Source organism: Lucilia sericata, unplaced genomic scaffold (genome assembly GCF_015586225.1).
Source record: "Lucilia sericata isolate MDLA Ls3-8-SP2 unplaced genomic scaffold, ASM1558622v1 Contig000344F_arrow, whole genome shotgun sequence".
In the NCBI taxonomy this organism is placed as follows: Eukaryota; Metazoa; Arthropoda; class Insecta; order Diptera; family Calliphoridae; genus Lucilia; species Lucilia sericata.
In genome coordinates this window covers 97,076-124,077 of record NW_023994364.1, presented here as the reverse complement: position 1 = coordinate 124,077, position 27,002 = coordinate 97,076, and the positions used below count along the sequence as shown (strand labels likewise).

The 27,002-nt window shown below is 30.6% G+C and overlaps 13 protein-coding genes across 14 annotated transcripts; 5 read left to right on the top strand and 8 right to left on the bottom strand.

The window, feature by feature from the left end:
- Window positions 1–195: 195 nt before the first annotated feature.
- LOC119603854 (larval cuticle protein 65Ag1-like) lies at window positions 196–678 on the bottom strand. The gene is made up of 2 exons (XM_037956080.1): window positions 532–678; window positions 196–438 (listed from the first exon to the last, which is right to left on the bottom strand). Exons 1-2 carry the CDS (start codon window positions 636–638, stop codon window positions 240–242), a joined length of 306 nt encoding a protein of 101 aa, XP_037812008.1. The 5' UTR covers window positions 639–678; the 3' UTR covers window positions 196–239.
- A 795-nt stretch (window positions 679–1,473) lies between these two features.
- LOC119603853 (larval cuticle protein 65Ag1-like) lies at window positions 1,474–1,954 on the top strand. Its single transcript, XM_037956079.1, has 2 exons — window positions 1,474–1,619; window positions 1,714–1,954. Exons 1-2 carry the CDS (start codon window positions 1,513–1,515, stop codon window positions 1,910–1,912), a joined length of 306 nt encoding a protein of 101 aa, XP_037812007.1. The 5' UTR covers window positions 1,474–1,512; the 3' UTR covers window positions 1,913–1,954.
- A 1,327-nt stretch (window positions 1,955–3,281) lies between these two features.
- On the bottom strand, window positions 3,282–3,709 carry LOC119603851 (larval cuticle protein 65Ag1-like). The gene has a single exon (XM_037956077.1). It carries the CDS (start codon window positions 3,647–3,649, stop codon window positions 3,335–3,337), a length of 315 nt encoding a protein of 104 aa, XP_037812005.1. The 5' UTR covers window positions 3,650–3,709; the 3' UTR covers window positions 3,282–3,334.
- Window positions 3,710–3,955: 246 nt separating this feature from the next.
- LOC119603838 (larval cuticle protein 65Ag1-like) lies at window positions 3,956–4,569 on the bottom strand. The gene is made up of 2 exons (XM_037956064.1): window positions 4,338–4,569; window positions 3,956–4,268 (listed from the first exon to the last, which is right to left on the bottom strand). The coding sequence occupies exons 1-2, from the start codon at window positions 4,460–4,462 to the stop codon at window positions 4,067–4,069; spliced, it is 327 nt and encodes a 108-aa protein (XP_037811992.1). The 5' UTR covers window positions 4,463–4,569; the 3' UTR covers window positions 3,956–4,066.
- Window positions 4,570–6,007: 1,438 nt separating this feature from the next.
- Window positions 6,008–8,723, top strand: LOC119603837 (larval cuticle protein 65Ag1-like). 2 transcript variants are annotated; one of them, XM_037956063.1, is made up of 3 exons: window positions 6,008–6,190; window positions 8,198–8,399; window positions 8,477–8,723. In XM_037956063.1, exons 2-3 carry the CDS (start codon window positions 8,281–8,283, stop codon window positions 8,673–8,675), a joined length of 318 nt encoding a protein of 105 aa, XP_037811991.1. In that variant the 5' UTR covers window positions 6,008–6,190; window positions 8,198–8,280; the 3' UTR covers window positions 8,676–8,723. The 2 variants fall into 2 exon arrangements, with proteins under 2 accessions (XP_037811991.1, XP_037811990.1); XM_037956062.1 differs by lacking the exon at window positions 6,008–6,190 and adding an exon at window positions 7,608–7,692.
- On the bottom strand, window positions 7,074–7,561 carry LOC119603849 (larval cuticle protein 65Ag1-like). The gene is made up of 2 exons (XM_037956076.1): window positions 7,443–7,561; window positions 7,074–7,383 (listed from the first exon to the last, which is right to left on the bottom strand). The coding sequence occupies exons 1-2, from the start codon at window positions 7,559–7,561 to the stop codon at window positions 7,185–7,187; spliced, it is 318 nt and encodes a 105-aa protein (XP_037812004.1). The 3' UTR covers window positions 7,074–7,184.
- Window positions 8,724–11,126: 2,403 nt separating the features above from the next.
- LOC119603842 (larval cuticle protein 65Ag1-like) lies at window positions 11,127–11,683 on the top strand. Its single transcript, XM_037956068.1, has 2 exons — window positions 11,127–11,372; window positions 11,444–11,683. The coding sequence occupies exons 1-2, from the start codon at window positions 11,254–11,256 to the stop codon at window positions 11,640–11,642; spliced, it is 318 nt and encodes a 105-aa protein (XP_037811996.1). The 5' UTR covers window positions 11,127–11,253; the 3' UTR covers window positions 11,643–11,683.
- Window positions 11,684–12,704: 1,021 nt separating this feature from the next.
- LOC119603844 (larval cuticle protein 65Ag1-like) lies at window positions 12,705–13,243 on the bottom strand. Its single transcript, XM_037956071.1, has 2 exons — window positions 13,047–13,243; window positions 12,705–12,975 (listed from the first exon to the last, which is right to left on the bottom strand). Exons 1-2 carry the CDS (start codon window positions 13,163–13,165, stop codon window positions 12,777–12,779), a joined length of 318 nt encoding a protein of 105 aa, XP_037811999.1. The 5' UTR covers window positions 13,166–13,243; the 3' UTR covers window positions 12,705–12,776.
- A 1,458-nt stretch (window positions 13,244–14,701) lies between these two features.
- On the bottom strand, window positions 14,702–15,259 carry LOC119603847 (larval cuticle protein 65Ag1-like). Its single transcript, XM_037956074.1, has 2 exons — window positions 15,045–15,259; window positions 14,702–14,967 (listed from the first exon to the last, which is right to left on the bottom strand). The coding sequence occupies exons 1-2, from the start codon at window positions 15,161–15,163 to the stop codon at window positions 14,769–14,771; spliced, it is 318 nt and encodes a 105-aa protein (XP_037812002.1). The 5' UTR covers window positions 15,164–15,259; the 3' UTR covers window positions 14,702–14,768.
- A 469-nt stretch (window positions 15,260–15,728) lies between these two features.
- LOC119603843 (larval cuticle protein 65Ag1-like) lies at window positions 15,729–16,324 on the top strand. The gene is made up of 2 exons (XM_037956070.1): window positions 15,729–15,990; window positions 16,061–16,324. Exons 1-2 carry the CDS (start codon window positions 15,872–15,874, stop codon window positions 16,257–16,259), a joined length of 318 nt encoding a protein of 105 aa, XP_037811998.1. The 5' UTR covers window positions 15,729–15,871; the 3' UTR covers window positions 16,260–16,324.
- Window positions 16,325–17,503: 1,179 nt separating this feature from the next.
- LOC119603845 (larval cuticle protein 65Ag1-like) lies at window positions 17,504–18,041 on the bottom strand. Its single transcript, XM_037956072.1, has 2 exons — window positions 17,840–18,041; window positions 17,504–17,770 (listed from the first exon to the last, which is right to left on the bottom strand). The coding sequence occupies exons 1-2, from the start codon at window positions 17,956–17,958 to the stop codon at window positions 17,572–17,574; spliced, it is 318 nt and encodes a 105-aa protein (XP_037812000.1). The 5' UTR covers window positions 17,959–18,041; the 3' UTR covers window positions 17,504–17,571.
- A 1,256-nt stretch (window positions 18,042–19,297) lies between these two features.
- On the top strand, window positions 19,298–19,835 carry LOC119603848 (larval cuticle protein 65Ag1-like). The gene is made up of 2 exons (XM_037956075.1): window positions 19,298–19,500; window positions 19,570–19,835. The coding sequence occupies exons 1-2, from the start codon at window positions 19,382–19,384 to the stop codon at window positions 19,766–19,768; spliced, it is 318 nt and encodes a 105-aa protein (XP_037812003.1). The 5' UTR covers window positions 19,298–19,381; the 3' UTR covers window positions 19,769–19,835.
- Window positions 19,836–24,149: 4,314 nt separating this feature from the next.
- LOC119603841 (larval cuticle protein 65Ag1-like) lies at window positions 24,150–24,703 on the bottom strand. Its single transcript, XM_037956067.1, has 2 exons — window positions 24,505–24,703; window positions 24,150–24,403 (listed from the first exon to the last, which is right to left on the bottom strand). The coding sequence occupies exons 1-2, from the start codon at window positions 24,621–24,623 to the stop codon at window positions 24,205–24,207; spliced, it is 318 nt and encodes a 105-aa protein (XP_037811995.1). The 5' UTR covers window positions 24,624–24,703; the 3' UTR covers window positions 24,150–24,204.
- Between the last annotated feature and the right edge of the window lie 2,299 nt (window positions 24,704–27,002).

The following is a 27,002-nucleotide window of genomic DNA, read 5'->3' as shown; positions in this document are numbered from 1 at the left end:
CAACAGTATCATTTAGGCTTACATACATATACCAGTAAATTTAATATAATTATGAGCTCCAAAGCACTATTCGGATAAGCGTACTTTCATGAGACTATAAACTAGACTATGGACTAGACTATAGACTAGACTATACACTAGAATATATATCATAGACTAGAAAACATTTTTTAACTTAATAATAACACAAAGTCCTTCTTTCAAATAAACAATTTTTATTAATAAATAACAATCACAACTTAAGCTTCGGGGGCAACGGGCAAATGAGCACCTTGGGGTTGGAAACCGTTTTCATCGGCAACATAGTTGACGGTGTAGGTTTGACCATCATCAGCAACGAAGGAGTAAGAGCCCTTGACGGCAATAGCTTCTTGTTCAGTACCAACATTCTTCAATTGACCTTGAGCTTCAGCTTCAACGCCATCGCTGGTAGCATAACTGTAAATGGATAAAAATGAAAAAATTAGTTAAGCTTCTTTTTGTAATTGTAAGATAAATTAGGTAATAGTTTCAAAATATTAAAATACTAACGCATATTGGAAGGATTCGGGTCCAACCTCAGATTCGGATTTTAAGACAACGGTTTCTTCGGCCAAAGCAATGGCGAAAAGAGCAACGAAAACAAAGATGAATTTCATTTTGATTGGATTTTTGTTCTTAGCGATAGACGTTAGATCAATGATAAAAGTCTGATACTGTGTGGTTGTTTAAATACTAAAATAAAATTTTTATATTTTGCATAATTTTATTTCACATAAACATATTTATTTAGGCATATTTTTTATATTGAAGTGGTGTATTGTTGTAATAAGTATTTTATTTTAATTTTATTTTAATATTTAAAAATACGTCACTAGTTTTTCGTATTTTTTGTAAACTTGTTTCGGCAAATGTAATTTTATTTAATATGTACTAGAATGCGTGTTATAGGAAAGTAAGTCTGAACAATGGTTTTATTGTGTTCTAGAATTACTATTGTGAATAAACACTGTTTGCTCTATACTTTCCATAATTAGATTTGACAATTTCTCAATTTTTATTATTTCTCGGAACACTTGTGAACATTTCATTTCAAGAAAATTAACATAAACAGTTGATTTTAGCAAATATCTAAAAAAGGTTATTTATGATTTGTTTGCAATTTGAATCCTACCATGTTATAAAATTTTAGAACTAACTAAATGGTTCCAAACACATTAAAATCATTATTCGGACTTACTGTCCTATAATATGCATAAATCTTAAATAAAAATAAATTTTTCGAAACAAGTTTAGAAAAAGAAAAAAACTAGTGACGTAAAAGTATTAATTTCTTTTAAATATTAATAAAAAAAACCTATGTATTACAACAAAAAAATTATTCCATAATAACAAATATGCCTAAATATATGTTTTTGTGAAATGAAATTATGCAAAATATAACAATTTTGTTTTAGTATTTAAACAACCACATAGTATCAGACTTTTATCATTGATCTAACGTCTATCGCTAAGAACAAAAACCCAATCAAAATGAAATTCATCTTTGTTTTCGTTGCTCTTTTCGCCATTGCTTTGGCCGAAGAAACAGTTGTCTTGAAATCCGAATCTGAAGTTGGACCCGAATCCTTCCAATATGCGTAAGTATTTCAATATTTTGAAATTATTACTTAATTTATCTCACAATTACTTAAAGAAGCATAACTAATTTTTTGATTTTTTTTCCACTTACAGTTATGCTACTAGTGATGGTGTTGAAGCTGAAGCTCAAGGTCAATTGAAGAATGTTGGTACTGAACAAGAAGCTATTGCCGTCAAGGGCTCTTACTCCTTCGTTGCTGATGATGGTCAAACCTACACCGTCAACTATGTTGCTGATGAAAACGGTTTCCAACCCCAAGGTGCTCATTTGCCCGTTGCCCCCGAAGCTTAAGTTGTGATTGTTATTTATTAATAAATATTTGTTTATTTGAAAGAAAACATTTAGGACTTTGTGTTATTATTAATTGTTAATTAATTATTTTTCTAGTCTAGTCTATAGTCTAGTCTATAGTCTAGTCTATAGTCTAGTCTATAGTCTAGTCTATAGTCTAGTCTATAGTCTAGTCTATAGTCTAGTCTATAGTCTAGTCTATAGTCTAGTCTATAGTCTAGTCTATAGTCTAGTCTATAGTCTAGTCTATAGTCTAGTCTATAGTCTAGTCTATAGTCTAGTCTATAGTCTAGTCTAGTCTATAGTCTAGTCTATAGTCTAGTCTATAGTCTAGTCTATAGTCTAGTCTATAGTCTAGTCTATAGTCTAGTCTATAGTCTAGTCTATAGTCTAGTCTATAGTCTAGTCTATAGTCTAGTCTATAGTCTAGTCTATAGTCTAGTCTATAGTCTAGTCTATAGTCTAGTCTATAGTCTAGTCTATAGTCTAGTCTATAGTCTAGTCTATAGTCTAGTCTATAGTCTAGTCTATAGTCTAGTCTATAGTCTAGTCTATAGTCTAGTCTATAGTCTAGTCTAGTCTATAGTCTAGTCTATAGTCTAGTCTATAGTCTAGTCTGTAGTCTAATCTATAGTCTAGTCTATAGTCTAGTCTATAGTCTAGTCTATAGTCTAGTCTATAGTCTAGTCTATAGTCTAGTCTATAGTCTAGTCTATAGTCTAGTCTAGTCTATAGTCTAGTGTAGTCTAGTCTATAGTCTAGTCTAGTCTAGTCTAGTCTAGTCTAGTCTAGTCTAGTCTAATCTAGTCTAGTCTATAGTCTAGTCTAGTCTATAGTCTATAGTCTAGTCTAGTCTAGTCTATAGTCTAGTCTATAGTCTAGTCTATAGTCTAGTCTATAGTCTAGTCTATAGTCTAGTCTATAGTCTAGTCTATAGTCTAGTCTATAGTCTAGTCTATAGTCTAGTCTATAGTCTAGTCTATAGTCTAGTCTATAGTCTAGTCTATAGTCTAGTCTATAGTCTAGTCTAGTCTAGTCTATAGTCTAGTCTATAGTCTAGTCTATAGTCTAGTCTATAGTCTAGTCTATAGTCTAGTCTAGTCTATAGTCTATAGTCTAGTCTATAGTCTAGTCTATAGTCTAGTCTATAGTCTAGTCTATAGTCTAGTCTATAGTCCAGTCTATAGTCTAGTCTATAGTCTAGTCTATAGTCTAGTCTATAGTCTAGTCTATAGTAGAGGTATGAACATTATATTCGGTTATGCCGAACCTTTTGTACCCACCATCACAGAAAGTTTCGGAAATTTATAGTTGATCGCCTCAGCATTTATTGTTTTTATCACTTTAAACTAACAAAAAGAAAACTATATTTGAACTAAACTTTTTATTAACTTTTATTCATTTCATCATTTTACAAGCACTCTATTGAGCATCAGGTCCCACAGGCAAATGAGCACCATGAGGTTGGAAACCATTCTCATCGGCAACATAATCAACGGTATAGGTTTTACCATCATCAGCTACAAAAGAGAACGAACCGTGAACTGCAATACCTTCATGTTCAGTACCTACATCCTTCAATTGACCCTCAGCAGTGTGCACACTACCATCAGATGTTTCGACAGCAAATTTGAAGCCTTCTGGTTCGACACTGCTTTCCGAGCGTACAATCTGTTCCTCAGATGGACGACCCAAAGCAACAGCAAAGAGTGCAGCAAATACAATGATGAATTTCATATTGGTTGATATTCCTTAGAAAGTTTTTAACTCAATGGATGCTTTCTTTGAAATATTCTAGTCTTTTTATAGAGAAATTTTGTGGTAATAAAATTAAGAAGCAAAAATTTGTTCTAAAGGTGTATTGAAGAACCAGCTCAATTAAATCAAATTTAATTTTAAATGACTATTACAAACGAACACACCTTAAAACGGTTATTTTAGAAACTAGAATATTTTTAGAATAAAATGCACCACAAATTGTTAATATTTTTTTTGTTATAAACCCATACAAAAACCATTTCAAAACCAATTAAAAAATACTAATTAGATTATTACTTATTATTTGCCTTTATTAGGGAATGGAATAATACTTTCGATTTAGTCATTTTGAGGTTTTCAGTTTTAACAGCTCTTGTTTAGAAACTCTTTATAAACTTAATGACCAGTTGGTACATTGGGCAAATGGGCACCTTCGGGTTGGAAACCATTTTCATCGGCTATATAGTTGACGGTGTAGGTTTGACCATCATCAGCTACAAAGGAGTAAGAGCCACGTACAACAATGGCTTCATCTTCAGAACCAACATTCTTCAATTGACCTTCCTCTTGATGAGTCTTGCCATCACTAGTCTCCAAACTGTGAATATGCGTTTTTATGATTTGTAATGAATATTGAAATGTATAAAAAGTTATAGAAAATACTTACGCAAAGTTGTAACCTTCTGGTCTGACATCAGATTCCAAGCGTAAAACTTCAGCATGAGCGTAATCCTGAGCTGGAGCGGCCAAGGCAACAGCAAATAAAGCAGCAAAAATGATGGCGATTTTCATGTTGTTGTTTTTGTGTTTAATTATTAATCCGTTTGAAAGAGAAATTAAGTTTTGTTGTATGCCAACAGAATCGTTTGAGATTTATGATGTTTAATTTCGTTTTTCTAGCCATTTAAATACCAAATCATCAGTCCATTATTACGTTGTTAGAAACTTTAATAATAAAACATCACTTTTTTTGGCTTTTTTTCTATTTTTTGTTAGTTTTATTCATTATAAGCGTAATAATTGCAATTTGTCAAAATTATTATTTTTAATCTGACATCTTCTCGTCTTTCTATTGCTAGTTATTGTCTATTTTCTTTTCGTCAAACTTGTGTTAAAAACGGGTAAATTTTAAGAAATTCAATAATAAATCAACACAAATCAACAACAAAAATTTAACAAAGATAAAAGTCAAAAATTTTTCCATATTGCAATCAACCCTCTTCCAATTAAAGCTTTTGTTTTAATTTAGCTTTTTTAAGTTTTTAATTAATTGTTAAATGCTATTCTAATAGTGCATTATGCCACTGCATAGATGATTACATTAGGGTGACTACTATGGTAGTTGAACAGTTTTTGGAAATAATAATTGTTTTGTTCCGAAACTAAACCAATTTGGCTCTAACATTAGATCGTATTGCGATCACTTTGTAAAGCTTAACTTGATGGGACAATCGTCAGAAATAAAGCTAACTTAAATTAGATATCTTTATTATACAAATCATCAAATTCATTTCCGAATAGCATCTATTAAAGGCGTTATTCAGAAAAATACATTATTAAAAAGTTTATGTATTGCATCCAGTGATCGTTTATCTATGCTTTTAAGTTCCGTGTCTCTCGGAGATACTAAACATTATATACGCTTGGATTTGTTTCATTCGATTAAGCAGCAGCCTAATAATATTTTAAATTTACTCATTAGTTTATTAATTAACCAAAATATTTGCTATTTTTTGTTTATTTTAAACAATTAGCTCTTATAATAAGTTTTTTGTTGTCTTTTAACTAGCAAATACAATAATAAACGTTCACACCTAAGATGCGTTCACATCGTTGAAATATTTTATCAACTAAATATGAACACAGATATGTATATATCTAATTAATAAAAGTTCATCTACAGTTATCTTTAATGCAATCTTAATTTTCAGGGTAAAAAATATTGATCTATTAAATTATTCGAGACATTAAACTAATACTTTTGCTTGTCACAATAGAAATTTATTAAAGCCAACTAAAATATTATTAAGGTAAGCAAATGATTTGTATTTCAATAGATATTTAGTAATTATTAATGTAGATTTCTATCAATTTCATTATGCCAAATTGTTTTTTGCTTATTTTAACAATTATTTCAACAATGTGACTGAATCTGATATTTGAACGCTGAAATTATATACGAGTAATACACTATTTTTAAGTTGCATTTTGTTGTGTTAAATATTTGAATATTCATATACGTTGTGAGAACATTAATCAAATTAAAACAAAGATTAGAACTTGTTTTTGTAGTTATAAATCTATAGAATTATCTATTGAGTTGAAATCATTGTTTGTCTAGTTTCTGTTTAGTATCATTTGGATACGAAAGTCTATTAAAACAATAAAATAAGTGTATAAGAACAAATCACTCATGTCTAATAATTTTTGAAGGACTATAATAGAGACATTTGAGGAAAAATATATCAATGCTATAAAACAATTAAAGAAATTTAAGAATTTTTGAACTTCTATTTAAAGGCAAAGTTAATTATTGTTTAAAGAATATAAGAAAATGTACAAAATTTTAATGTGAAATTCAACAGCAATGAATTTAAGCAATTTAATTATTTGAACAACACTTTCTACTCGAAAGAACAAAACGATTCCATGACAAGTGAAGAAAATATGTCATAAGTTAAAAAAAAAACATACCAATAGTTCAGAGTGTTAAAACTAGCTCCGATCTCTACTACGATCAATTAATTCAAACCGTCGTTAGTGAAAAATGAAAAGGGAATAGAAAACAGTTTTCATTCAATTCTGTTCGTCTATCTATCTATCTATCTATCTATCTATCTATCTATCTATCTATCTATCTATCTATCTATCTATCTATCTATCTACTATCTATCTATCTATCTATCTATCTATCTATCTATCTATCTATCTATCTATCTATCTATCTATCTATCTATCTATCTATCTATCTATCTATCTATCTATCTATCTATCTATCTCTATCTATCTATCTATCTATCTATCTATCTATCTATCTATCTATCTATCTATCTATCTATCTATCTATCTATCTATCTCTATCTATCTATCTATCTTCTATCTATCTATCTATCTATCTATCTATCTATCTATCTATCTATCTATCTATCTATCTATCTATCTCTCTATCTATCTATCTATCTATCTATCTATCTATCTATCTATCTATCTATCTATCTATCTATCTATCTATCTATCTATCTATCTATCTATCTATCTATCTATCTATCTATCTATCTATCTATCTATCTATCTATCTATCTATCTATCTATCTATCTATCTATCTATCTATCTATCTATCTATCTATCTATCTATCTATCTATTTATCTACCTATCTGTCTGTCTGTTTGTTTGTCTGTCTGTCTGCGCATGTAAACATTATAATCATGAGCTAATTGTTAAAAATATATAAATAGAAACTACTCAAAGTTCAAACAAACCTTATTATTTTTATTTAATAAATAACAAACATTTTAAGCAGCTGCTGCAACAGGCAAATGATCACCTTTTGGTTGGAAACCATTTTCATCGGCAATATATTCTACACTAATAGTTTGACCATCAGCGTTCACATACATATAAGCCCCTTCTACAGCCAGTGATTCATTTTCCAATCCAATATTTTTCAACAGACCTCTAGCTTCGGCCTTAACACCATCACTCGTCTCATAGCTGAAAAATCAAAGGATTTAACACTATATATAAGTTTTTACCATTTTCGTTACACTTACGCATATTTAAATGATTCGGGTCCTACATCAGATTCGGATTTTAAAACTATAGCGTCCTCAGGGCGTGGAGCAGCTAAAGTAACGGCAAAAAGTGTTACAAAAACTATAGTTAATTTCATGTTGTTTTCTGTTCTTTTATGTTAAAGGATCAAAACTGTATGATGCATTAACCAACAAGGCATGAGTTTTTATAGGATTGCACTAGTGTGGCCCTTTACAACAATTGGAAGAGACCATATTTCAAGTACAAGTATGTAAACTGGTTTCCCTTTACAAGTACGAGTACTTCGATTGCTTGCAATATATAATTTTTTTTAAATACTCCTTAAAATTTTCAAAAATGTTTTCGAACCCATGTAAAAAGAAGAAAAAAAATTTTTGTCAGCTGAACCAGTTTCCCATTTAATTGTTCACTTTTTACTTTACACTTGTTAAATTCGAAGAACACTTATGTACATATATTCGTTAAATAAATGAAACTATTATTAAATTTCTTTGTCCTAAACAGAATATACATATATAAAATAAAATCAAAAAATGTATTTGCCTAAAAAGAATCTAATACAAAAATCTTCATAAGAAATTCACGTGACGTAAATGCTATGTTGTATATTTTAATATAATTAAATTGTACAGTTTTTATAAAAACTAAACTAGTTTAGGCTTAAATTATAAAATATGTATTATGTACGTCAAAAATATTCACCAAATATGAATAAAAATTATGCTAAAATTATAAGTTTTATTTTTAACAGAAATCGTATTTAAACCATCATACAGCTTTAAGCTGTTATCATTGATCAAACGTCGATCGTTAAGAACAAATAAACAAATCAAAATGAAATTCATCATTGTATTCGCTGCCCTCTTCGCCGTTGCTTTGGCCGCTCCCCGTCCTGAAGATGCTGTCGTCTTGAGATCAGAATCTGAAGTAGGACCCGAATCATACCAATATGCGTAAGTGTTCTTAGAAAAACTCATTTCAAAAAGGATATAGTAAAGAAAATTATTAAATAAATAATTTTGAATTACAGTTACGAAACTAGCGATGGCAACAAAGCTGAAGAACAAGGTCAATTGAAGAACGTTGGTACCGAAGAAGAAGCTATCGTCGTCAAGGGCTCTTACTCCTTCGTTGCTGATGATGGTCAAACCTACACCGTCAACTATGTTGCTGATGAAAACGGTTTCCAACCCCAAGGTGCTCATTTGCCCGTTGCCCCTGAAGCTTAAGTTGTGATTGTTATTTATTAATAAATCGTTGTTTATTTAAAAGAAAAATATTCTAGTTTTTATGAAAAGAAATGCACTAAAGTAGAAAAAGTGTTCTTAGATTCTCTTAGAGTTCAGGTTTTTATGAATAATTCTAATGAAAAGAAATGCACTAAAGTAGAAAAAGTATTCATAAATTCTCTTAGAGTTCTGCAACAAAAAAGTACCAAAATATTCTTATAAATATTTATTTTATAAGTTTAAGTTCATACTATAGAACAATGGAAAGGTATTTCATGGTCCAGAAAGTACCTTTTGAAGAACGAAAAAGTTCCAAAGAGATTCTCACTGTTAAATTTTATGTTTTTAAAATTGATATTGTAGAAAACTCTAAAAGTACTAACGAAAAAGTACCAAAAATGTATCTCTTATATATGCCCTGAAGACCCAGCATGTAAAATTTCATATTTCTAAGATTAATGTTATAGAAATTTCAAAAAGTGAAGATTAAAAAAGTACTAAAGAGTTTATTATTAAAAAGGTGAAATTTTTCCTTTTTAACATTTTTAACTGCTCAAGATAAATTATGCTTTAAAAAAGTACTTAACAATTCGCCCTAATTTGGTCCCAAATAATACATCAATAGCTAATTTTCTTTGACTTAATCAGCGGATTCGCGGATTTTGCTCATATCTCCGTTATTTGTCGATCCGGATTTTAAATAGGAAACTTTTCGGAAGCATGTTTGAGAGAATTTTTGAAGATTTGAATCCCGCAGATATCTGGGTTCTTCAGAAAATTGATTTCAACAGACAGACGGCATGTCTTAATCGACTCTGCTATCAATAAAGATCCAGAATATATATATATATATGACAAACTTACAAACTTCATGAAGGTGATGGGTCGTATTCATAAACATTTATCAAAGGATGTATAATCGGGTTTGGACGTTACCAGTTAAGTTGAATTTGACCATATTTCCGATGTATTTAAGCAATTTATGGCTTAAGAAGTAATTTTGTAAAAGTGTTTTTATATGGGAGTTGGGGTCAAATATGGGCTGATTCTCATAAAATTTGAAGTAAGATTTTATTTCAATATAAAGGTTAGCTGAATTTCATCGCGATACTATATGGCCATAAGTCAATTATAGCATTTTCTATAAAACATAGTTGTGCCGGTTTCTGAAGAGATACTAGTGTATATGTTTTAGTTGATAGCTAAAAAGCTCGAATCAGAGGGTCCGGTTGTATGGGGACTAAGTGAAATAATGGACCAATTTAAATAGGCTTAGTCCGGAAGAAAATCACATATGGTCCAAATTTCATCAATAGATCTTGAAAATTGTGGTCTGTGGACAGATATATCTTAATCAACTCAATATTTTTGTGCGTTACAAATATCAGAGCAAAAGCATTATACATATATAGGTACCCCACTATGGTGGTGTTGGGTATTAAAACGACTATTGAACTCCGAAATTATGATTTCTCATGCTTACAAAAATAGTTAGTTAGTTAATTACTTTGAAAGTAGAATGTACATCAAATCCGAAGAAATAAACCTAGGCCTCTGTGCGCTCCTTAACCAGTGCCTTAGGTCGGAATCGAACCCACCACCTCCGGTCTACCAGACTAGAACACTAACCACTAAACTACCGGAGGCCACAAAAATAAATAGATAAAAGAATTGGTAAATTAATGGTCATTTTAAAATGGAGCGAGACATATAAAAAACTTGTATTCCTGAATTGGGACAAATGAAATAAAACAGTACTTAACCATGAATTTCACTAAATCGGTTTTAGATACATACATATTACTTCAGATTTGACTGTAATATTCCAATTAATGATATTAATTTGTAATTTATACACATCAACTAAATGTATTTATGATGCAAATTACGTCATAATAGCAAGATACATTTTACTTCCGAAAATATTTTAATTTAAAGCAAATGAACATTTTGTTACATTCTTTACATAATCTAGTAACAACTGTAAACAAGTTCATAAATACATACATATGTACATCAAATAGAATCAATTAATAAAATGCTAAATCAACTTTACTAACAAATTTCGTACGACTAAACTTGGAAATATGAATATAAACATTAAATATGTATATGATCTAGATTTTGTATAAAAATTAGGGCGATAGATTTGAATGACCTACTTAATTGCGGAATAAATGTTATATATAACTTTATATGATTATAACCAATGAATTTTATAAAAAGGACTATACGTTAATAGAACTTACTTTACCAGCACACCCACCTACAAGTATTTAAATTTCATTTCCGATAATACTGGTTAAAAAGCCTCTAAATTTAAATTTCAAATTTATAGATATTATAAAGCACTTACAACCATAAATAAACGTGTTTAAGCATGAATTAAATAAGTTTTATTGAAAAAAAATAATTCATTCATACACCAACAAAATTTCTTTATCTTAAAATTATTCAAAAATTATTAGTTGTATTTTGGTGTATAAAAACTAACAGCGACAGACTGTAATCCACCAAACTGCTTCAAGCTTTTGCCTTTGATTAGTCGTCGATCGCTAAGAACAAAAAACAAATCAAAATGAAATTCATCATTGTATTCGCTGCTCTCTTCGCCGTTGCTTTGGCCGCTCCCCGCCCAGAAGATGCTGTCGTCTTGAGATCCGAATCTGAAGTAGGACCCGAATCATACCAATATGCGTAAGTGTATTTATAAAAACAGTTTAATTGGAATTACATATTAATTAAATATAAATAATTTTGAATTACAGTTACGAAACTAGCGATGGCAACAAAGCTGAAGAACAAGGTCAATTGAAGAACGTTGGTACCGAAGAAGAAGCTATCGTCGTCAAGGGCTCTTACTCCTTCGTTGCTGATGATGGTCAAACCTACACCGTCAACTATGTTGCCGATGAAAACGGTTTCCAACCCCAAGGTGCTCATTTGCCCGTTGCTCCTGAAGCTTAAGTTGTAGTTTACAGTAATTAGTAATAAAGTTAAAAAAAAAATATTTTATGCATTTATTTAAATTTCAAAGTAATAGTATGAAGAAATGAGGGTGGATTAAATCAAATTTTCGAAAGTTTTGTATTAGATCTCTTTTAGTAAATAGTTCTTCTTCGAATGTCTATTAACAAGACATTTGTCTAACAATTTTACTATTTTTTTACAATTTTTACATTTACTACAGACTGGCATATTCAAAAAAGTCTTTTCATGAAAAAAAAATGCCTGGAAAAGGCCGGATCTCCAGGACACTTTTTTCAATTAATCTAAAATACAACATACACCAGAGTTAGGAGCAATTACATCCGGTAATTTTCCAATACATTTAAGTTTTAAAAGTGTCATAAAGTCTATGGACAAGGTGTCAAAGTGCTTTACATGAACACCTGCCAAGACGGCCTTATTCCACGGTGGTCTTTTTTATCCCCATGGTGAGATTACTTGACAACTCACCCCCCACGCAGTTGGCAATTTTTGTACAGGGTTCTGCCGGTCCATGTAATATGCCCCCGGTGGGGAAGTCTATGAACATTAGGACACTTTTGAGAGTTATAACGTCCATGGACACTATGACTCTTTTTGGTGTGAAATAACGTCCATGAACATTATGACAAGCAACCAAAATATCGATCTTACACCGAATATAATAGACATACATATACATATTTGAAATACGATAAATCTATGTATATGAAAGATTTTTTTGTAGTCCTCAGTTAAAAAACCCGAATATTTGGTTTTACATAAAATTGTTAAAATTAGTTCATCAGCCACCAAAACTTAAACTGCTGAATAAGTTTTATATGGACCTAGATCATATTTTTGGTATGTTACTCAATGATCAAGAACATGGATATAAATGCTTCGATTCAACATTCGGTACATAATTGATCCCCCTGATAGTATTCCTGGTGTAAAATACTAAATTTTGGATATTCCCTATTATTATAAGGTTTTAAGATCATCGTATTTAAAATACATACTTCTATTAATTCCAATTCGATTAAAAACATAATTTTAGACTTAGGTTTATATATTATTTTTTTTTTTTATTTTATTACTACGGAACTACTTATATTATAATAACGATTAAACTTAGGCTTCAGGGGCAACGGGCAAATGAGCACCTTGGGGTTGGAAACCGTTTTCATCGGCGACATAGTTGACGGTGTAGGTTTGACCATCATCAGCAACGAAGGAGTAAGAGCCCTTGACGACGATAGCTTCTTCTTCGGTACCAACGTTCTTCAATTGACCTTGTTCTTCAGCTTTGTTGCCATCGCTAGTTTCGTAACTGTAATTCAAAATAATTTATTTAATTAATATGTAATTCCAATTAAACTGTTTTTTATAAAAAACACTTACGCATATTGGTATGATTCGGGTCCTACTTCAGATTCGGATCTCAAGACGACAGCATCTTCAGGACGGGGAGTGGCCAAAGCAACGGCGAAGAGAGCAGCGAAAACAATGATGAATTTCATTTTTATTTGTTTTTTGTTCTTAGCAATCGAAGACTGATCGAAGACAAAGGCTTGAAACTGTGTGGTTGATGATGAGCACTCGCTGTTAGTTTTTATACAAATTTTAATTTGTGCATAATTTTATTTAATCTACGTAAGAATCTATCTGCAGAAAATTTGTTTTTGTAGATTATTTGTATTTTTATTCATTTATATTTTATAATTAAAATTTTATTTATTTATAAATGTTGGAACGAACTAGTTTGTGTGGATATAAATGCAAAGAAATGTATTTAAATAACTTTATTTAAATTTATAGTAAAAAAGATGTGCGTCATAAAGAAAGGTGAACGATTTTAATGATGAAATGAAGAAATAAACAAATAAATAACTTAAGAACTACTGTTCCGAATATGGCAAATAAAAGTCTTTCTTGCTTCATAATGGTAATTTAAAAATTAATTAACTAAAAAAGACTGTTTTACATAAGTTTTTGCCCTCTGCGACATATATTTTTCTCATTTAATTGGATTCATAACTTATACGGTAATAACCATTTATTCAGTAGGTCCACTTAACGACAAATAACAAAGATTTTTTAAAAAAAAACTTTACCGTGCTTGAAATATGCAAAAAAATCATAATCCACAAGTTCAGAAAGCCTACTACGATTTCAATGAAATTATTTATGTTTGTTCATAAATACATTTTTATGTTAAAATCAATTTTTTGAAGACCTCAGATATTTTAAAATCGGCATAAAATAACAGAACAGCAACAAAATTTAATGGCAGGATAGAAAATCACCGCAAGCACTAAGTCTCCATATCGCGGTCCTACACCTTAAGTATACCAGTTGGCTTCGAATAACTACATTTTGGAAATGGTTAAGATCGGTCACTTATTTCAGCTATCCCCCGTACAACCGAATCTCAGGAATAGGGGGTTTGAGCTTATAATAAAGTTTCATTTACTTATATCTGGACTAAAAGCGACACAACTAGTTTTATACTTGCCTTGATGATCCTGCCAAATTTTGTAATGATATGCCCTCACAAGACCCTAGCCCTCATGCAAAGACCCCTTCAGAAATGAGTTAAATGTCCTCAGTTCGCTTATAAAGGCTAATGTCGCGATGAAATTCGAATTAATACATTTTATGTGTAAGCAGATAGATCCATTTACCAAATTTTATGAGCGTGGGTCCACATTTTCCTTCAGCCCGATATAAAGCCTCTTTCAGAAAAGTTTTCGTAAATTAATTGCTGATATATTTATAACAGAGGCAAGGCACAAATTTACTTAAATGCTTTATTATGAAAAAAATCACATTTTATTCCCTCAATGGTAATCGGGCGAGGCCTATTTCATATTATTTTAATTTTTGTATTTGTATTGAATTTTATGTCAACAAGACATTTAATGGAACTTGCGAATACAATGGAATAATTTAGCTGCTATTTAGATAAAAATCAATACACTTCTTAAATATCAATGATTTCAATTCGATTAGGATATTTAAAGTACAATTTTAAATCAAAATAAGCAAAAACGTTATAGGTGTTTATATTTATATTTTTACTTTATTACTAACGAACTACTTATATTATAATAACGACTAAACTTAGGCTTCAGGGGCAACGGGCAAATGAGCACCTTGGGGTTGGAAACCGTTTTCATCGGCAACGTAGTTGACGGTGTAGGTTTGACCATCATCAGCAACGAAGGAGTAAGAGCCCTTGACGACGATAGCTTCTTCTTCAGTACCAACGTTCTTCAATTGACCTTGTTCTTCAGCTTTGTTGCCATCGCTAGTTTCGTAACTGTAATTCAAAATTATTTATTTAATAATTTTCTTTACTATATCCTTTTTGAATTGAGTTTTTCTAAGAACACTTACGCATATTGGTATGATTCGGGTCCTACTTCAGATTCTGATCTCAAGACGACAGCATCTTCAGGACGGGGAGCGGCCAAAGCAACGGCGAAGAGAGCAGCGAATACAATGATGAATTTCATTTTGATTTGTATTTTGTTCTTAGCAATCGAAGACTAATCAAAGGCAAAGGCTTGAAACTGTGTGGTTGATGTTGAGCACTCGCTGTTAGTTTTTATACAAATTTTAATTTGTGCATAATTTTATTTAATCTACGTAAGAATCTATCTGCAGAAAATTTGTTTTTGTAGATTATTCGGTTTTTTATTAATTTATTTTATTCATATATGGAGCGAACTAGGTTGTGTATTTAAATTTATAGTAAAATGATGTGCGTCATAAAGAAAGGTGAACGATTTAAATGAAGAAATAAATAAATAGTTAACTTAAGAACTACTGTTCCAAATAGGACAAATAATTTAAAAGTCTTTCTTTGACATTGCCTAAAATCACCTTTCTTTATGACGCACAATAACAGAAACACTAAAAAAATAAATTTATTTTTACTATATGTAAATTTAAATACATTTCTTTGCATTTACAACTATACAAACTAGTTCGTTTCAGCATTTATACATAAAAAATAAAATTATTAAATATAGATGAATAAAACACAAAATTATGTCCAATAACAAATTTCCTACAACTAGATTCTTACGTAGATAAAATAAAATTATGCAAAAATTAAACTTTGTATAAAAACTAACAGCGACTGCCCATTGTCAACCACACAGTTTCAAGCTTTTGTCTTTGATTAGTCTTCGATTGCTAAGAACAAAAAACAAATCAAAATGAAATTCATCATTGTATTCGCTGCTCTCTTCGCCGTTGCTTTGGCCGCTCCCCGTCCTGAAGATGCTGTCGTCTTGAGATCCGAATCTGAAGTAGGACCCGAATCATACCAATATGCGTAAGTGTTTTTGTAAAAAACAGTTTAATTGTAATTACATATTAATTAAATAAATTATTTTGAATTACAGTTACGAAACTAGCGATGGCAACAAAGCTGAAGAACAAGGTCAATTGAAGAACGTTGGTACTGAAGAAGAAGCTATCGTCGTCAAGGGCTCTTACTCCTTCGTTGCTGATGATGGTCAAACCTACACCGTCAACTATGTTGCCGATGAAAACGGTTTCCAACCCCAAGGTGCTCATTTGCCCGTTGCCCCTGAAGCTTAAGTTTAGTCGTTATTATAATATAATAAGTAGTTCCGTAGTAATAAAGTAAAAAATGAATATAAAAACCTATAGTTTTTTCTTAATTTCATTGAAAATTATACTTCAAATATCCTAATCGAATTGGAATCATTGATATTTAAAAAGTGCATTGATTTGTTTCTAAATATCAAATAAATTATGTTGTTGCTTCGGAAAGTTCCAATAAATGTCCTGCCGGCATAAAATTCAATACAATTAATAAAAACAAGTAAAAAAAGTTAGTCGGGCGTGGCCGACCATATAATACTATATACCGGTTGAGAGAATAAAATGTGGTTTATATTTTATAATAAAGTATTTCAGTTAAATTGTACCTTGCCTCCGGTATATTTAAGCAATTTAATTACGAAAATCTGATTTTCTAAAAGAGGCTTTTTATCGGGGCTGGGCGAAAATATGGACCGATCCTTATAAAATTTCTTGAATGGATTTATATACTTTTACATAAAATGAATTAATTCAAATTTCATTGCGACATTAGGTTTTTTAAGCGAATTGAGGACATTTAATTCCCTTTCTGAAGGGGACCTTTGTATGGTCAAGTGAGTTTCTGCATAACGAAATTCGGCAGGTTCCCCTTTTAATGCGGATACGAGTATATGAAACATATATAATTCATGAGATTGGTTGTACGGGGGCTAGGTGAAATAAGTGACCGAACTTAACCATTTTGAATAGGCTTCGTCCCTGGAGCAATAAAAGTTCATGTACCAAATGTCATAAAATTATCTTCAAAATCGCGACCTGTAGTTTGATTACAATGTTTACATGATCGGACAGACAGACATAGCTAAATCGACGCAGAAAATTATTTCAAGCCTACTGGTATATTTAAGGTGTAGGACCCAATATACCCTCCCCGCTAAAGTGATGCAGGGTATAATTGTGTATATACATATACATATAGGGATATTTTCCTATTATATGACCTAGCTTATTATGAAATATATACCATTTTGTTCTTTCAACCGGTATATGGTATTATATGGGCGGTCACGCCCGACTAACATTTTTTACTTTTTTTTAACTTATGTATTTGTATTTAATTTTATGCCGGCAGGACATTTATTGGATGTTTCCGAAACAAAAAAATAATTTATTTGCTATTTAGAAAAAAATCAATGCACTTTTTAAATATTAATGATTCCAGTTCGATTAGGATATTTGAAGCATAATTTCAATTCAAATTAAAAAAAAACTATAGGTTTTTATATAGTCATATTTTTACTTTATTACTATGGAACTACTTATTCTATTATAATAACGACTAAACTTAGGCTTCAGGGGCAACGGGCAAATGAGCACCTTGGGGTTGGAAACCGTTTTCATCGGCAACATAGTTGACGGTGTAGGTTTGACCATCATCAGCAACGAAGGAGTAAGAGCCCTTGACGACGATAGCTTCTTCTTCAGTACCAACGTTCTTCAATTGACCTTGTTCTTCAGCTTTGTTGCCATCGCTAGTTTCGTAACTGTAATTCAAAATAAATTATTTAATTAATATGTAATTCCAATTAAACTGAATTTATAAAAACACTTACGCATATTGGTATGATTCGGGTCCTACTTCAGATTCTGATCTCAAGACGACAGCATCTTCAGGACGGGGAGCGGCCAAAGCAACGGCGAAGAGGGCAGCGAATACAATGATGAATTTCATTTTGATTTTTTTAGTTTTTTGTTCTTAGCAATCGAAGACTAATCAAAGACAAAAGCTTGAAACTGTATGGTTGACAATGGGCAGTCGCTGTTAGTTTTTATACAAAGTTTAATTTTTGCATAATTTTATTTTATCTACGTAAGAATCTAGTTGTAGGAAATTTGTTATTGGACATAATTTTGTGTTTTATTCATCTATATTTAATAATTTTATTTTTTATGTATAAATGCTGAAACGAACTAGTTTGTATAGTTGTAAATGCAAAGAAATGTACATATTTAAATTTACATATCGTCATATGAAATTCAAAAAGCCCTAAGTTACATTGAACAAATTTTTCAGGAGAAGCAAAAAAACCGTCTAAAATATTAATAAACCAAAAATATTCAACATTTTCTCAAGTTGAGCTTATTTCTTATTGACAAATTATTATTTGAAGAAAAATTTTCGGTTTTATGTTTTACTTACGGAGATATGAAACTTACGCCCTTGAGAATTTGTTTTTTCTGAAACCCAAAAGGGCGTAAGTTGCATTAAAAAATAGTAAGTTTTAACATTTTCAACTAAATTCAAATCGGGTTTTGTTGGTCAAATAGGCCGAAACATGGAAGGCATTAGGCTTCTTTGTTTTCATAAAGATTTTCGGAAATTGGAATTTTTCTTTGAAAAAATTCTAAAACTGTTAAAATAATCTCTAAATTACAAGGATTAACTAAAAGTGTCATTTTTGTTTTATTTGATGACAAATTATAACATTTCACAGTTTCGAAGTTAAAAATTCAGAGAATTTTAAAATTTTCATGAATTTTAAGGTAATTTTAGAACATAACCTTTTAGAATTTATTTGATAGGGACGTTGATTTTAATTGTAGGAGTGTAAAATTTAGCAGAAACATGTATTTTGATACGTTTCATCATAATCAATCAAAAAGTCGGTTTTGATTTTTTTGTAACTTAGGGCTTTTTGGATTTCATATGACGATATAGTAAAAATAAATTTATTTTTTTAGTGTTTCTGTTATTGTGCGTCATAAAGAAAGGTGATTTTGGTCAAAGTCAAAGAAAGCCTTTTAAATTATTTGTCCTATTTGAAACAGTAGTTCTTAAGTTAACTATTTATTTATTTCTTCATTCCTTCATTTAAATCGTTTACCTTTCTTTATGACGGACATCTTTTTACTATAAATTTAAATACACAACCTAGTACGCTCCATAAATGAATAAAATAAATTAATAAAAAACCAAATAATCTACAAAAACAATTTTCTGCAGATAGATTCTTACGTAGATTAAATAAAATTATGCACAAATTAAAATTTGTATAAAAACTAACAGCGAATGCTCATCATCAACCATACAGTTTCAAGCCTTTGTCTTTGATTAGTCTTCGATTAGTAAGAACAAAAAATTCAAAAAAATCAAAATGAAATTCATCATTGTATTCGCTGCTCTCTTCGCCGTTGCTTTGGCCGCTCCCCGCCCAGAAGATGCTGTCGTCTTGAGATCAGAATCTGAAGTAGGACCCGAATCATACCAATACGCGTAAGTGTTTTTATAAAAACAGTTTAATTGGAATTACATATTAATTAAATAAATTATTTTAAATTATAGTTACGAAACTAGCGATGGCAACAAAGCTGAAGAACAAGGTCAATTGAAGAACGTTGGTACTGAAGAAGAAGCTATCGTCGTCAAGGGCTCTTACTCCTTCGTTGCTGATGATGGTCAAACCTACACCGTCAACTACGTTGCCGATGAAAACGGTTTCCAACCCCAAGGTGCTCATTTGCCCGTTGCCCCTGAAGCCTAAGTTTAGTCGTTATTATAATATAAGTAGTTCGTTAGTAATAAAGTAAAAATATAAATATAAACACCTATAAAGTTTTTGCTTATTTCGATTTAAAATTATGCTTTAAATATCCTAATCGAATTGCATTGAATTTTATCTAATTAGCAACAAAATTATTTCGTTGTATTCGCAAGTTCCATTATGCTGGCATAAAATTCAATACAAATACAAAAAAATTAAAAAAGAAATGGGTCACGCTCGACTACCATTGAGGGAATAAAATGTGATTTATTTTTCATAATAAAGCATTTAAGTAAAATTGTACCTTGCCGCACAGTGGTATAGGAAAAAAAAAAGAGGGAAATAATTCGGTAACTTCTAAACGGTTAATCCGATTTTAATGAAATTTGGTATGCACAAAGAGTAGGTGTTGTCGAGTTTAGGTTTTGAATTTGGACCTTATAGGCCAACCAGGGGCCCGGCGGGGGGTCCTCAAATTAGGACACCTCGGCTATGTTAAATTTTTAAAACGATCCTATTTCTTCATTTGAGTTCCGATTTAAAAAAAATTTCGTATATAGAATCTCCTCATCGAGCACTATAAAAAATGTCGTCGTAGCAGTAAATTATCTCTTATAGTTTAGGAGATATTCGCATTTGAATATTAAAATTTTAAAATTTTTACCGTCCTTACTTTAGTTTTTTTGATAATAGCAGGTCCAAATATTTCCGATTTTCGCCATTTTTTTTTATTTGCTTAACAACAAGTTTATATACCAAGCAGTGAAAGAATTATGTAAAAATCATGACTGAGTCCAAAGTTATAGGCATTTAAATTTAAAAAATTAAAAAAAGGCGATTTTTTGTCATTTTTTTGGGAAAAAAGTATCTTTTTCTTTTTAAGTTATCTAAAAAGTTTCTAAGAAGATGTATATAGAATTTATACTTTTTGGAAAGCTGACTTTACATAAAATACGATAAATGAAACAAAACCTAAAAATTTTTGATACCGAGGGGACCAGGTCCATCCAAAAAAACCCTATTTTTTATGGAAAATTAAATTTTGAGCAAAAATTCTCAAATCGCATAGTCGATATCAAATTATAGTGACCTGTTTTATATGACCCAATAAGTTCTTAATCATTTTGTAACGGGTTTCGATAACCCCGCCCCTGGTATGGATATAATAGGCAAAAAACCAAAAAATCCCATTTTTGGGATTTTTTAAAACTTTTTTGGGAATTCCGGGATTTCTAATAAGAAAATTCGAAATTTTTATTTAATTTTGGATTTTGAGTAAAAAAATCTACCTAACTGTAAAATTTCATCAAAAAATATTCATAAATAAAATTTTTATTGCAATTTGAAAAATTTGTATCTTCGCAAAAACTGAATAAAAAACATTTTTTAATTTTTTTTAAAAAAAGTATTCCGCGAATTTTTTAATTTTCAAAAATTATATACAGTTTTGAAAAATAGACAAAATTACCTTTCCATTGATATATAACATGCCTACCTAATGTTTTTTAAGTGACAAATTAATTAGGGAAAACTCAACATCTTTTAGAAAATTTACCTAGCACTATTATTTTCATCCATATATGTAACAAATTTAAAAGTTAACCTTATGGATGAAAATAATAGTGCTAGGCAAATTTTCTAAAAGATGTTGAGTTTTCCCTAATTAATTTGTCACTTAAAAAACATTAGGTAGGCATGTTATATATCAATGGAAAGGTAATTTTGTCTATTTTTCAAAACTGTATATAATTTTTGAAAATTAAAAAATTCGCGGAATACTTTTTTTAAAAAAAATTAAAAAATATTTTTTATTCAGTTTTTGCGAAGATACAAATTTTTCTAATTGCAATAAAAATTTTATTTATGAATATTTTTTGATGAAATTTTACAGTTAGGTAGATTTTTTTACTTAAAATCCAAAATTAAATCAAAATTTCGAATTTTCTTATTAGAAATCCCGGAATTCCCAAAAAAGTTTTAAAAAATCCCAAAAATGGGATTTTTTAGTTTTTTGCCTATTATATCCATACCAGGGGCGGGGTTATCGAAACCCGTTACAAAATGATTAAGAACATATTGGGTCATATAAAACAGGTCACTATAATTTGATATCGACTATGCGATTTGAGAATTTTTGCTCAAAATTTAATTTTCCATAAAAAATAGGGTTTTTTTGGATGGACCTGGTCCCCTCGGTATCAAAAATTTTTAGGTTTTGTTTCATTTATCGTACTTTATGTAAAGTCAGCTTTCCAAAAAGTATAAATTCTATATACATCTTCTTAGAAACTTTTTAGATAACTTAAAAAGAAAAAGATACTTTTTTCCCAAAAAAATGACAAAAAATCGCCTTTTTTTAATTTTTTAATTTAAAATGCCTATAACTTTGGACTCATTCATGATTTTTACATAATTCTTTCACTGCTTGATATATAAACTTGTTGTTAAGCGAATAAAACAAAATGGCGAAAATCGGGAATATTTGGACCTGCTATTATCAAAAAAAACTAAAGTAAGGACGGTAAAAATTTTAAAATTTTAATTTTCAAATGGGAATATCTCCTAAACTATAAGAGATAATTTACTGCTATGACAACATTTTTTATAGTGCTCGATGAGGAGATTCTATATACGAAATTTTTTTTAAATCGGAACTCAAATGAAGAAATAGGATCGTTTTAAAAATTTAACATAGCCGAGGTGTCCTAATTTGATGACCCCCCGCCGGGCCCCTGGTTGGCCTATAAGGTCCAAATTCAAAACCTAAACTCGACAACACCTCCTCTTTGTGCACACCAAATTTCATTAAAATCGGATTAACCGTTTAGAAGTTACCGAATTATTTCCCTCTTTTTTTTTTCCTATACCACTGTGTGCCGCTGGTATAAATATTTAAGCAATTTATTTACCCGATATAAAACCTGATTTTCTGAAAGAGGCTTTATAACGGAGCTGGAAGAATAGGTCCACTATCGTGATAAAATTTGCTGAATGGATCTATCTACTTATACATAAAATGTATATAAGCTCATATATAACCTCATATATAACTCATTTTCTGAAAGAGTCTTTGTTTACAAAATGTGGCAGGATCATCGAGGCATGTATAAAACTAGTTGTGTCGCTTTTAGTCCAGATATGAGTATATAAAACATTATTATAAGCTCAAACTCCCTATTCCTGAGATTCGGTTGTACGGTGGCTATCTGAAATATGTTACCGATTTTAACCATTTTCAATAGACTTCGTCCCTTTAGCAATAGAAGATCATGTACCAAATTTCATTAAATAAGCTTCAAAATCGCGACCTGCAGTTTGATTACAATGTAAATCGACGCAGAGAATTATTCGAAGCCTACTGGTATACTTAAGGTGTAGGACCGCTATGGGGAGGGTTAGTACTTGCTGTGGTTTTCTATTCTGCCATTAAATTCTATTCACACGGAGTTTTCTGTAATGACAGCGAACTTAAAAGCCTACAAGAACTAATGTTATCCATATCCTATTCCCTGAAAATACTGTAAAAATCTGTCTAAATTTTGTTGTGAATTTAAAAACCATATATTTTGGAAATACATTTTTTTTGGATTATTCAGTTTGATGGCTGATCTCTTAAGCAAAACGCAAGGGTATCCCACGTTGGTTTAAAGGAAATCCTAGAAGTCGACCTATATCTTCATATAGGAAGCTGGAAATCTTTAAACACTTTAGAAATATTTGAGTTTTTAATGGTACTCCACCAGTAAAGTTGAAGAGTTTTAATGGTCTACACCAGGGTATAAACAGTTGAGTTTCAATGGTCTCCACCAGGGTATAAACGTTTGAGTATTCTATGGTCTCCACCAATAAAACATAACCTCACTTGAGGTGATGAAAAAAAGCACGAGGTTAATGTAGACAACATATAACTTTAAACAGTTATATGAGGTAATATGTACACTACATACCCCCAACTCAGACCTGAATTACGACTGGGAAATACATATATAACTCGAACATATGTGGATGTACATACATACATACATATTGAACATAGCATCCAAAATATATTCAAAATTCTGGAAATGTCATAGGTATTTTTTGGAATTTTGTTATATATGTTATTTATATGCTGATTTTAAGATATCTGAAGTCCTCAAAAAATTAATTTTAACATACAAACGATTAGACGGATGTCGTTAAATAGACCTCGCTCTATATAAGGATTAAGGGTATAACAAACTTAAATAATTTCTTTGAAGTCGTAGTAGGCTTTCTGAACATGTTGATTATGATTTTTTTAGTAATTTGACAACATGCTAAAAGTATAATATCCTGCGGTATCCTTCTCTTTTCCATTTTTTATAAAAAATCATCAACAGATAGCAATAATGAACACAAGTTTTTTGTTTTTTTTTTAAATAAACAAATATTTATTAATAAATAACAATCACAACTTAAGCTTCAGGGGCAACGGGCAAATGAGCACCTTGGGGTTGGAAACCGTTTTCATCAGCAACATAGTTGACGGTGTAGGTTTGACCATCATCAGCAACGAAGGAGAAAGAGCCCTTGACGACGATAGCTTCTTCATCAGTACCAACATTCTTCAATTGACCTTGAGCTTGAGCTTCAACACCATCGCTGGTAGCATAACTGTAAATTAAAAAGAAATCAGGAAATTAGTAATGTTGTCTTTTCCAATCATAAAGTATTTTGTGTATAATGTGGTTTGAAAATACTATTGAAATACTTACGAGTATTGGAAGGATTCGGGTCCAACTTCAGATTCGGATCTCAAGACGGTAGCATCTTCTGGGCGGGGAGCGGCCAAAGCAACGGCGAAGAGGGCGGCGAATACAATGATGAATTTCATTTTGATTTGTTTTTTTGTTCTTAACGATCGACGTCTAATCAATGTTTAGTTGATTAAAGTCTATCGCTGTTAGTTTTTATACCCAAAAAATTCAATTAATAATTTATGAATAATTTTATGATAAAAATGAGTTTGTGTAGATGTTGATGGTCTTTTATTTGCTTAAGCGAACATACTTTTTTTTTTAATAATTTAATGCTAAAACTAGTTTAGTTAAATGTTGTAAATGCGAAAAGGTTTTCGTGTTTTTTTAGTTTAAATTTCTAGACGGAAATAACTATTTGAGTATCTAGGTATATATATGTACATTAGTTTAAATTCTTAGGGATTTTTAAGAAGTGAAATATATAATTTTATTATTTACTATGTAAATTTTAAAGCCAAGATACATATTTTTCAAGGATTCTACTGAAGTTTAAAATATTTAGTTGTTGGTACTGGGGAAAACAGTATGTGTTTGTACGGAGATTAGAAGATCTTAAGCTATTTGCTTAAAAACAAGATTGCTAAATGTTTGAAAATGGTGAAAAGTTAACGGTATCGATATTTGGATTTATTTTGGTATATTAGCGATAACTTGAATTACTTCCTGATTATAATTCTTATAATTATAATTCCTCAATTCTTCAACTGACATTTTAAACCACACCCTTTCTATATAAAAATTAATATCACATTTCCCTCTTTACACCCACCCCCATAGCCCTCATACAAATGACCCCCCGAAAAACAGCTTTAACAGTCATAACTGTTTTAAAAATACATGTATAGCGATGAAATTCGACATACATACATAAATAAGTTTTCTATGAGCCAAAATCTCTCCACCAAATTTAGTGAGGATCGGTTCATATTTGACTCTACCCCCCATATAAATTTACCTTCCGAAAATGACTTTAACGCTTATTACTGGCTTAAAACTACGAGTATAGCGATAAAATTCAACATAAGTAAACTAGCCAAAATGTCCCTAATAAAGGAGGAGGAACGGTCCATAATTGACCCCACCCCCATATAAGGTCCTCTTGCAGAAAATGACTTTAACCCTCATTACTGGCTTAAATATACGAGTATAGTGATAAAATTCGACATAAACAAGTTTTATGAATATAAAGTTCCTTCAGAAAATTACTTTAATGCTAATTACTGCCTTGAAAATACAGTACAGCGATGAATTTCGCCCTATTCCAAATATCACCCTGATGTTTATAAGTGAGCATTCCTTTTACGGCATACGGGTAAGATTCTTACTTGTTTTGAAATGGGATGAATCTACCTCTCATCGAAAATTATTCAAGGCTAGTGTTTTGTACTGATAAATGGGACCTTTTCATTATGTTTTTTATAGGATTTCATTGTTTATTACTTATGTATGTCGGATTTTTCCTAAATTTTTATATATTTCTATTATGTATTGACTGCAAACTGATTTTCTGAAAGGGGCTTTGTATGGGATCAAAAATGGACCTATACCTACAAAGTTTTATGAATAACTAGATTTATGTTGATATAAAATAGATTTAAGCTAATTCAAAGGCATACTTATATGTATAAGGCAACAACTTGTTATGGACGTTAAAAGACTTTTGTATGGGTGCTATGTTAGGCTATGGACCTATCATTGATTTGTAACTTTTATTGTTATAAGTAAAACTTAGCTGAGTCTATTAAAGATACATGCATATTAGATATAATTATGAGCTCCAAAGCCATATTAAGGAGATGCTATTGTGTGGGAGCTAGGTGAAATAATAGGACGATTTCAACCAAAATCATCCTTGGTTTGAGTTGGAATGCGTATACCAAATTTCAAAGGACAGACGGACGGAAGGACAGGCGGAAGGACATGGCTTAATCGAAACTCGGAAAATGATTCTAAGCCGATTGGTATACAATAAGGTGGGTATAGAACCAGTATTTTTGTGCGTTACAAACGTCGTATAACACCCTCCACAAACGTGTGGGTGTTATAAAAAAGGGAAAAAACTGGTAAAACAGGTTTTCTTAATTATATTGCCTAATATTAGTGATACAAGAAAAATTTTAAATGTACATGTATCTACTCTTAAAATAAGCAGATGCGTGTCTGGTACTTTTTTGAAATTCGTACTTTTAAGGGGTGAAAATGTGTAACAAAGGTGATTTTGGTACTTTTTTTAGCCCTTTATAACGTTTTAACTAATAAACAAAATTAAATTTTTGTAAATATTTTGAGACACCTGTTTCGTACTTTTTTAAAGTTCAGTCCTTTTTGGATTTAAAAGGGAGAAATCGGTATTTTTGGTACTTTTTTAGAACATTAAGAAAGCCTTTTCGATTTATTGAAGTATTTCTATTAAATTACGGACTAACTCTGTAATATTTATTGAAAAAAATGTT

Bases quoted from the DNA above. Each gene is read 5' to 3' on its own strand.
- LOC119603843 (XM_037956070.1), top strand. From the start codon at position 15,872: ATGAAATTCATCATTGTATTCGCTGCTCTCTTCGCCGTTGCTTTGGCC. The intron at 15,991-16,060 runs GTAAGTGTTTTT...TTTGAATTACAG, and splicing joins CCCGAATCATACCAATATGC to TTACGAAACTAGCGATGGCA.
- LOC119603853 (XM_037956079.1), top strand. From the start codon at position 1,513: ATGAAATTCATCTTTGTTTTCGTTGCTCTTTTCGCCATTGCTTTGGCC. The intron at 1,620-1,713 runs GTAAGTATTTCA...TTCCACTTACAG, and splicing joins CCCGAATCCTTCCAATATGC to TTATGCTACTAGTGATGGTG.
- LOC119603842 (XM_037956068.1), top strand. From the start codon at position 11,254: ATGAAATTCATCATTGTATTCGCTGCTCTCTTCGCCGTTGCTTTGGCC. The intron at 11,373-11,443 runs GTAAGTGTATTT...TTTGAATTACAG, and splicing joins CCCGAATCATACCAATATGC to TTACGAAACTAGCGATGGCA.
- LOC119603851 (XM_037956077.1), bottom strand. From the start codon at position 3,649: ATGAAATTCATCATTGTATTTGCTGCACTCTTTGCTGTTGCTTTGGGT.
- LOC119603847 (XM_037956074.1), bottom strand. From the start codon at position 15,163: ATGAAATTCATCATTGTATTCGCTGCTCTCTTCGCCGTTGCTTTGGCC. The intron at 14,968-15,044 runs GTAAGTGTTCTT...TTTGAATTACAG, and splicing joins CCCGAATCATACCAATATGC to TTACGAAACTAGCGATGGCA.
- LOC119603837 (XM_037956062.1), top strand. From the start codon at position 7,623: ATGAGTTTTTATAGGATTGCACTAGTGTGGCCCTTTACAACAATTGGA. The intron at 7,693-8,197 runs GTATGTAAACTG...TATTTTTAACAG, and splicing joins AGACCATATTTCAAGTACAA to AAATCGTATTTAAACCATCA. The intron at 8,400-8,476 runs GTAAGTGTTCTT...TTTGAATTACAG, and splicing joins CCCGAATCATACCAATATGC to TTACGAAACTAGCGATGGCA.
- LOC119603854 (XM_037956080.1), bottom strand. From the start codon at position 638: ATGAAATTCATCTTTGTTTTCGTTGCTCTTTTCGCCATTGCTTTGGCC. The intron at 439-531 runs GTTAGTATTTTA...ATCCATTTACAG, and splicing joins CCCGAATCCTTCCAATATGC to TTATGCTACCAGCGATGGCG.
- LOC119603849 (XM_037956076.1), bottom strand. From the start codon at position 7,561: ATGAAATTAACTATAGTTTTTGTAACACTTTTTGCCGTTACTTTAGCT. The intron at 7,384-7,442 runs GTAAGTGTAACG...TTGATTTTTCAG, and splicing joins CCCGAATCATTTAAATATGC to CTATGAGACGAGTGATGGTG.
- LOC119603838 (XM_037956064.1), bottom strand. From the start codon at position 4,462: ATGAAAATCGCCATCATTTTTGCTGCTTTATTTGCTGTTGCCTTGGCC. The intron at 4,269-4,337 runs GTAAGTATTTTC...GCATATTCACAG, and splicing joins CCAGAAGGTTACAACTTTGC to TTTGGAGACTAGTGATGGCA.
- LOC119603841 (XM_037956067.1), bottom strand. From the start codon at position 24,623: ATGAAATTCATCATTGTATTCGCCGCCCTCTTCGCCGTTGCTTTGGCC. The intron at 24,404-24,504 runs GTAAGTATTTCA...TTTAATTTACAG, and splicing joins CCCGAATCCTTCCAATACTC to TTATGCTACCAGCGATGGTG.
- LOC119603848 (XM_037956075.1), top strand. From the start codon at position 19,382: ATGAAATTCATCATTGTATTCGCTGCTCTCTTCGCCGTTGCTTTGGCC. The intron at 19,501-19,569 runs GTAAGTGTTTTT...TTTAAATTATAG, and splicing joins CCCGAATCATACCAATACGC to TTACGAAACTAGCGATGGCA.
- LOC119603844 (XM_037956071.1), bottom strand. From the start codon at position 13,165: ATGAAATTCATCATTGTTTTCGCTGCTCTCTTCGCCGTTGCTTTGGCC. The intron at 12,976-13,046 runs GTAAGTGTTTTT...TTTGAATTACAG, and splicing joins CCCGAATCATACCAATATGC to TTACGAAACTAGCGATGGCA.
- LOC119603845 (XM_037956072.1), bottom strand. From the start codon at position 17,958: ATGAAATTCATCATTGTATTCGCTGCCCTCTTCGCCGTTGCTTTGGCC. The intron at 17,771-17,839 runs GTAAGTGTTTTT...TTTGAATTACAG, and splicing joins CCCGAATCATACCAATATGC to TTACGAAACTAGCGATGGCA.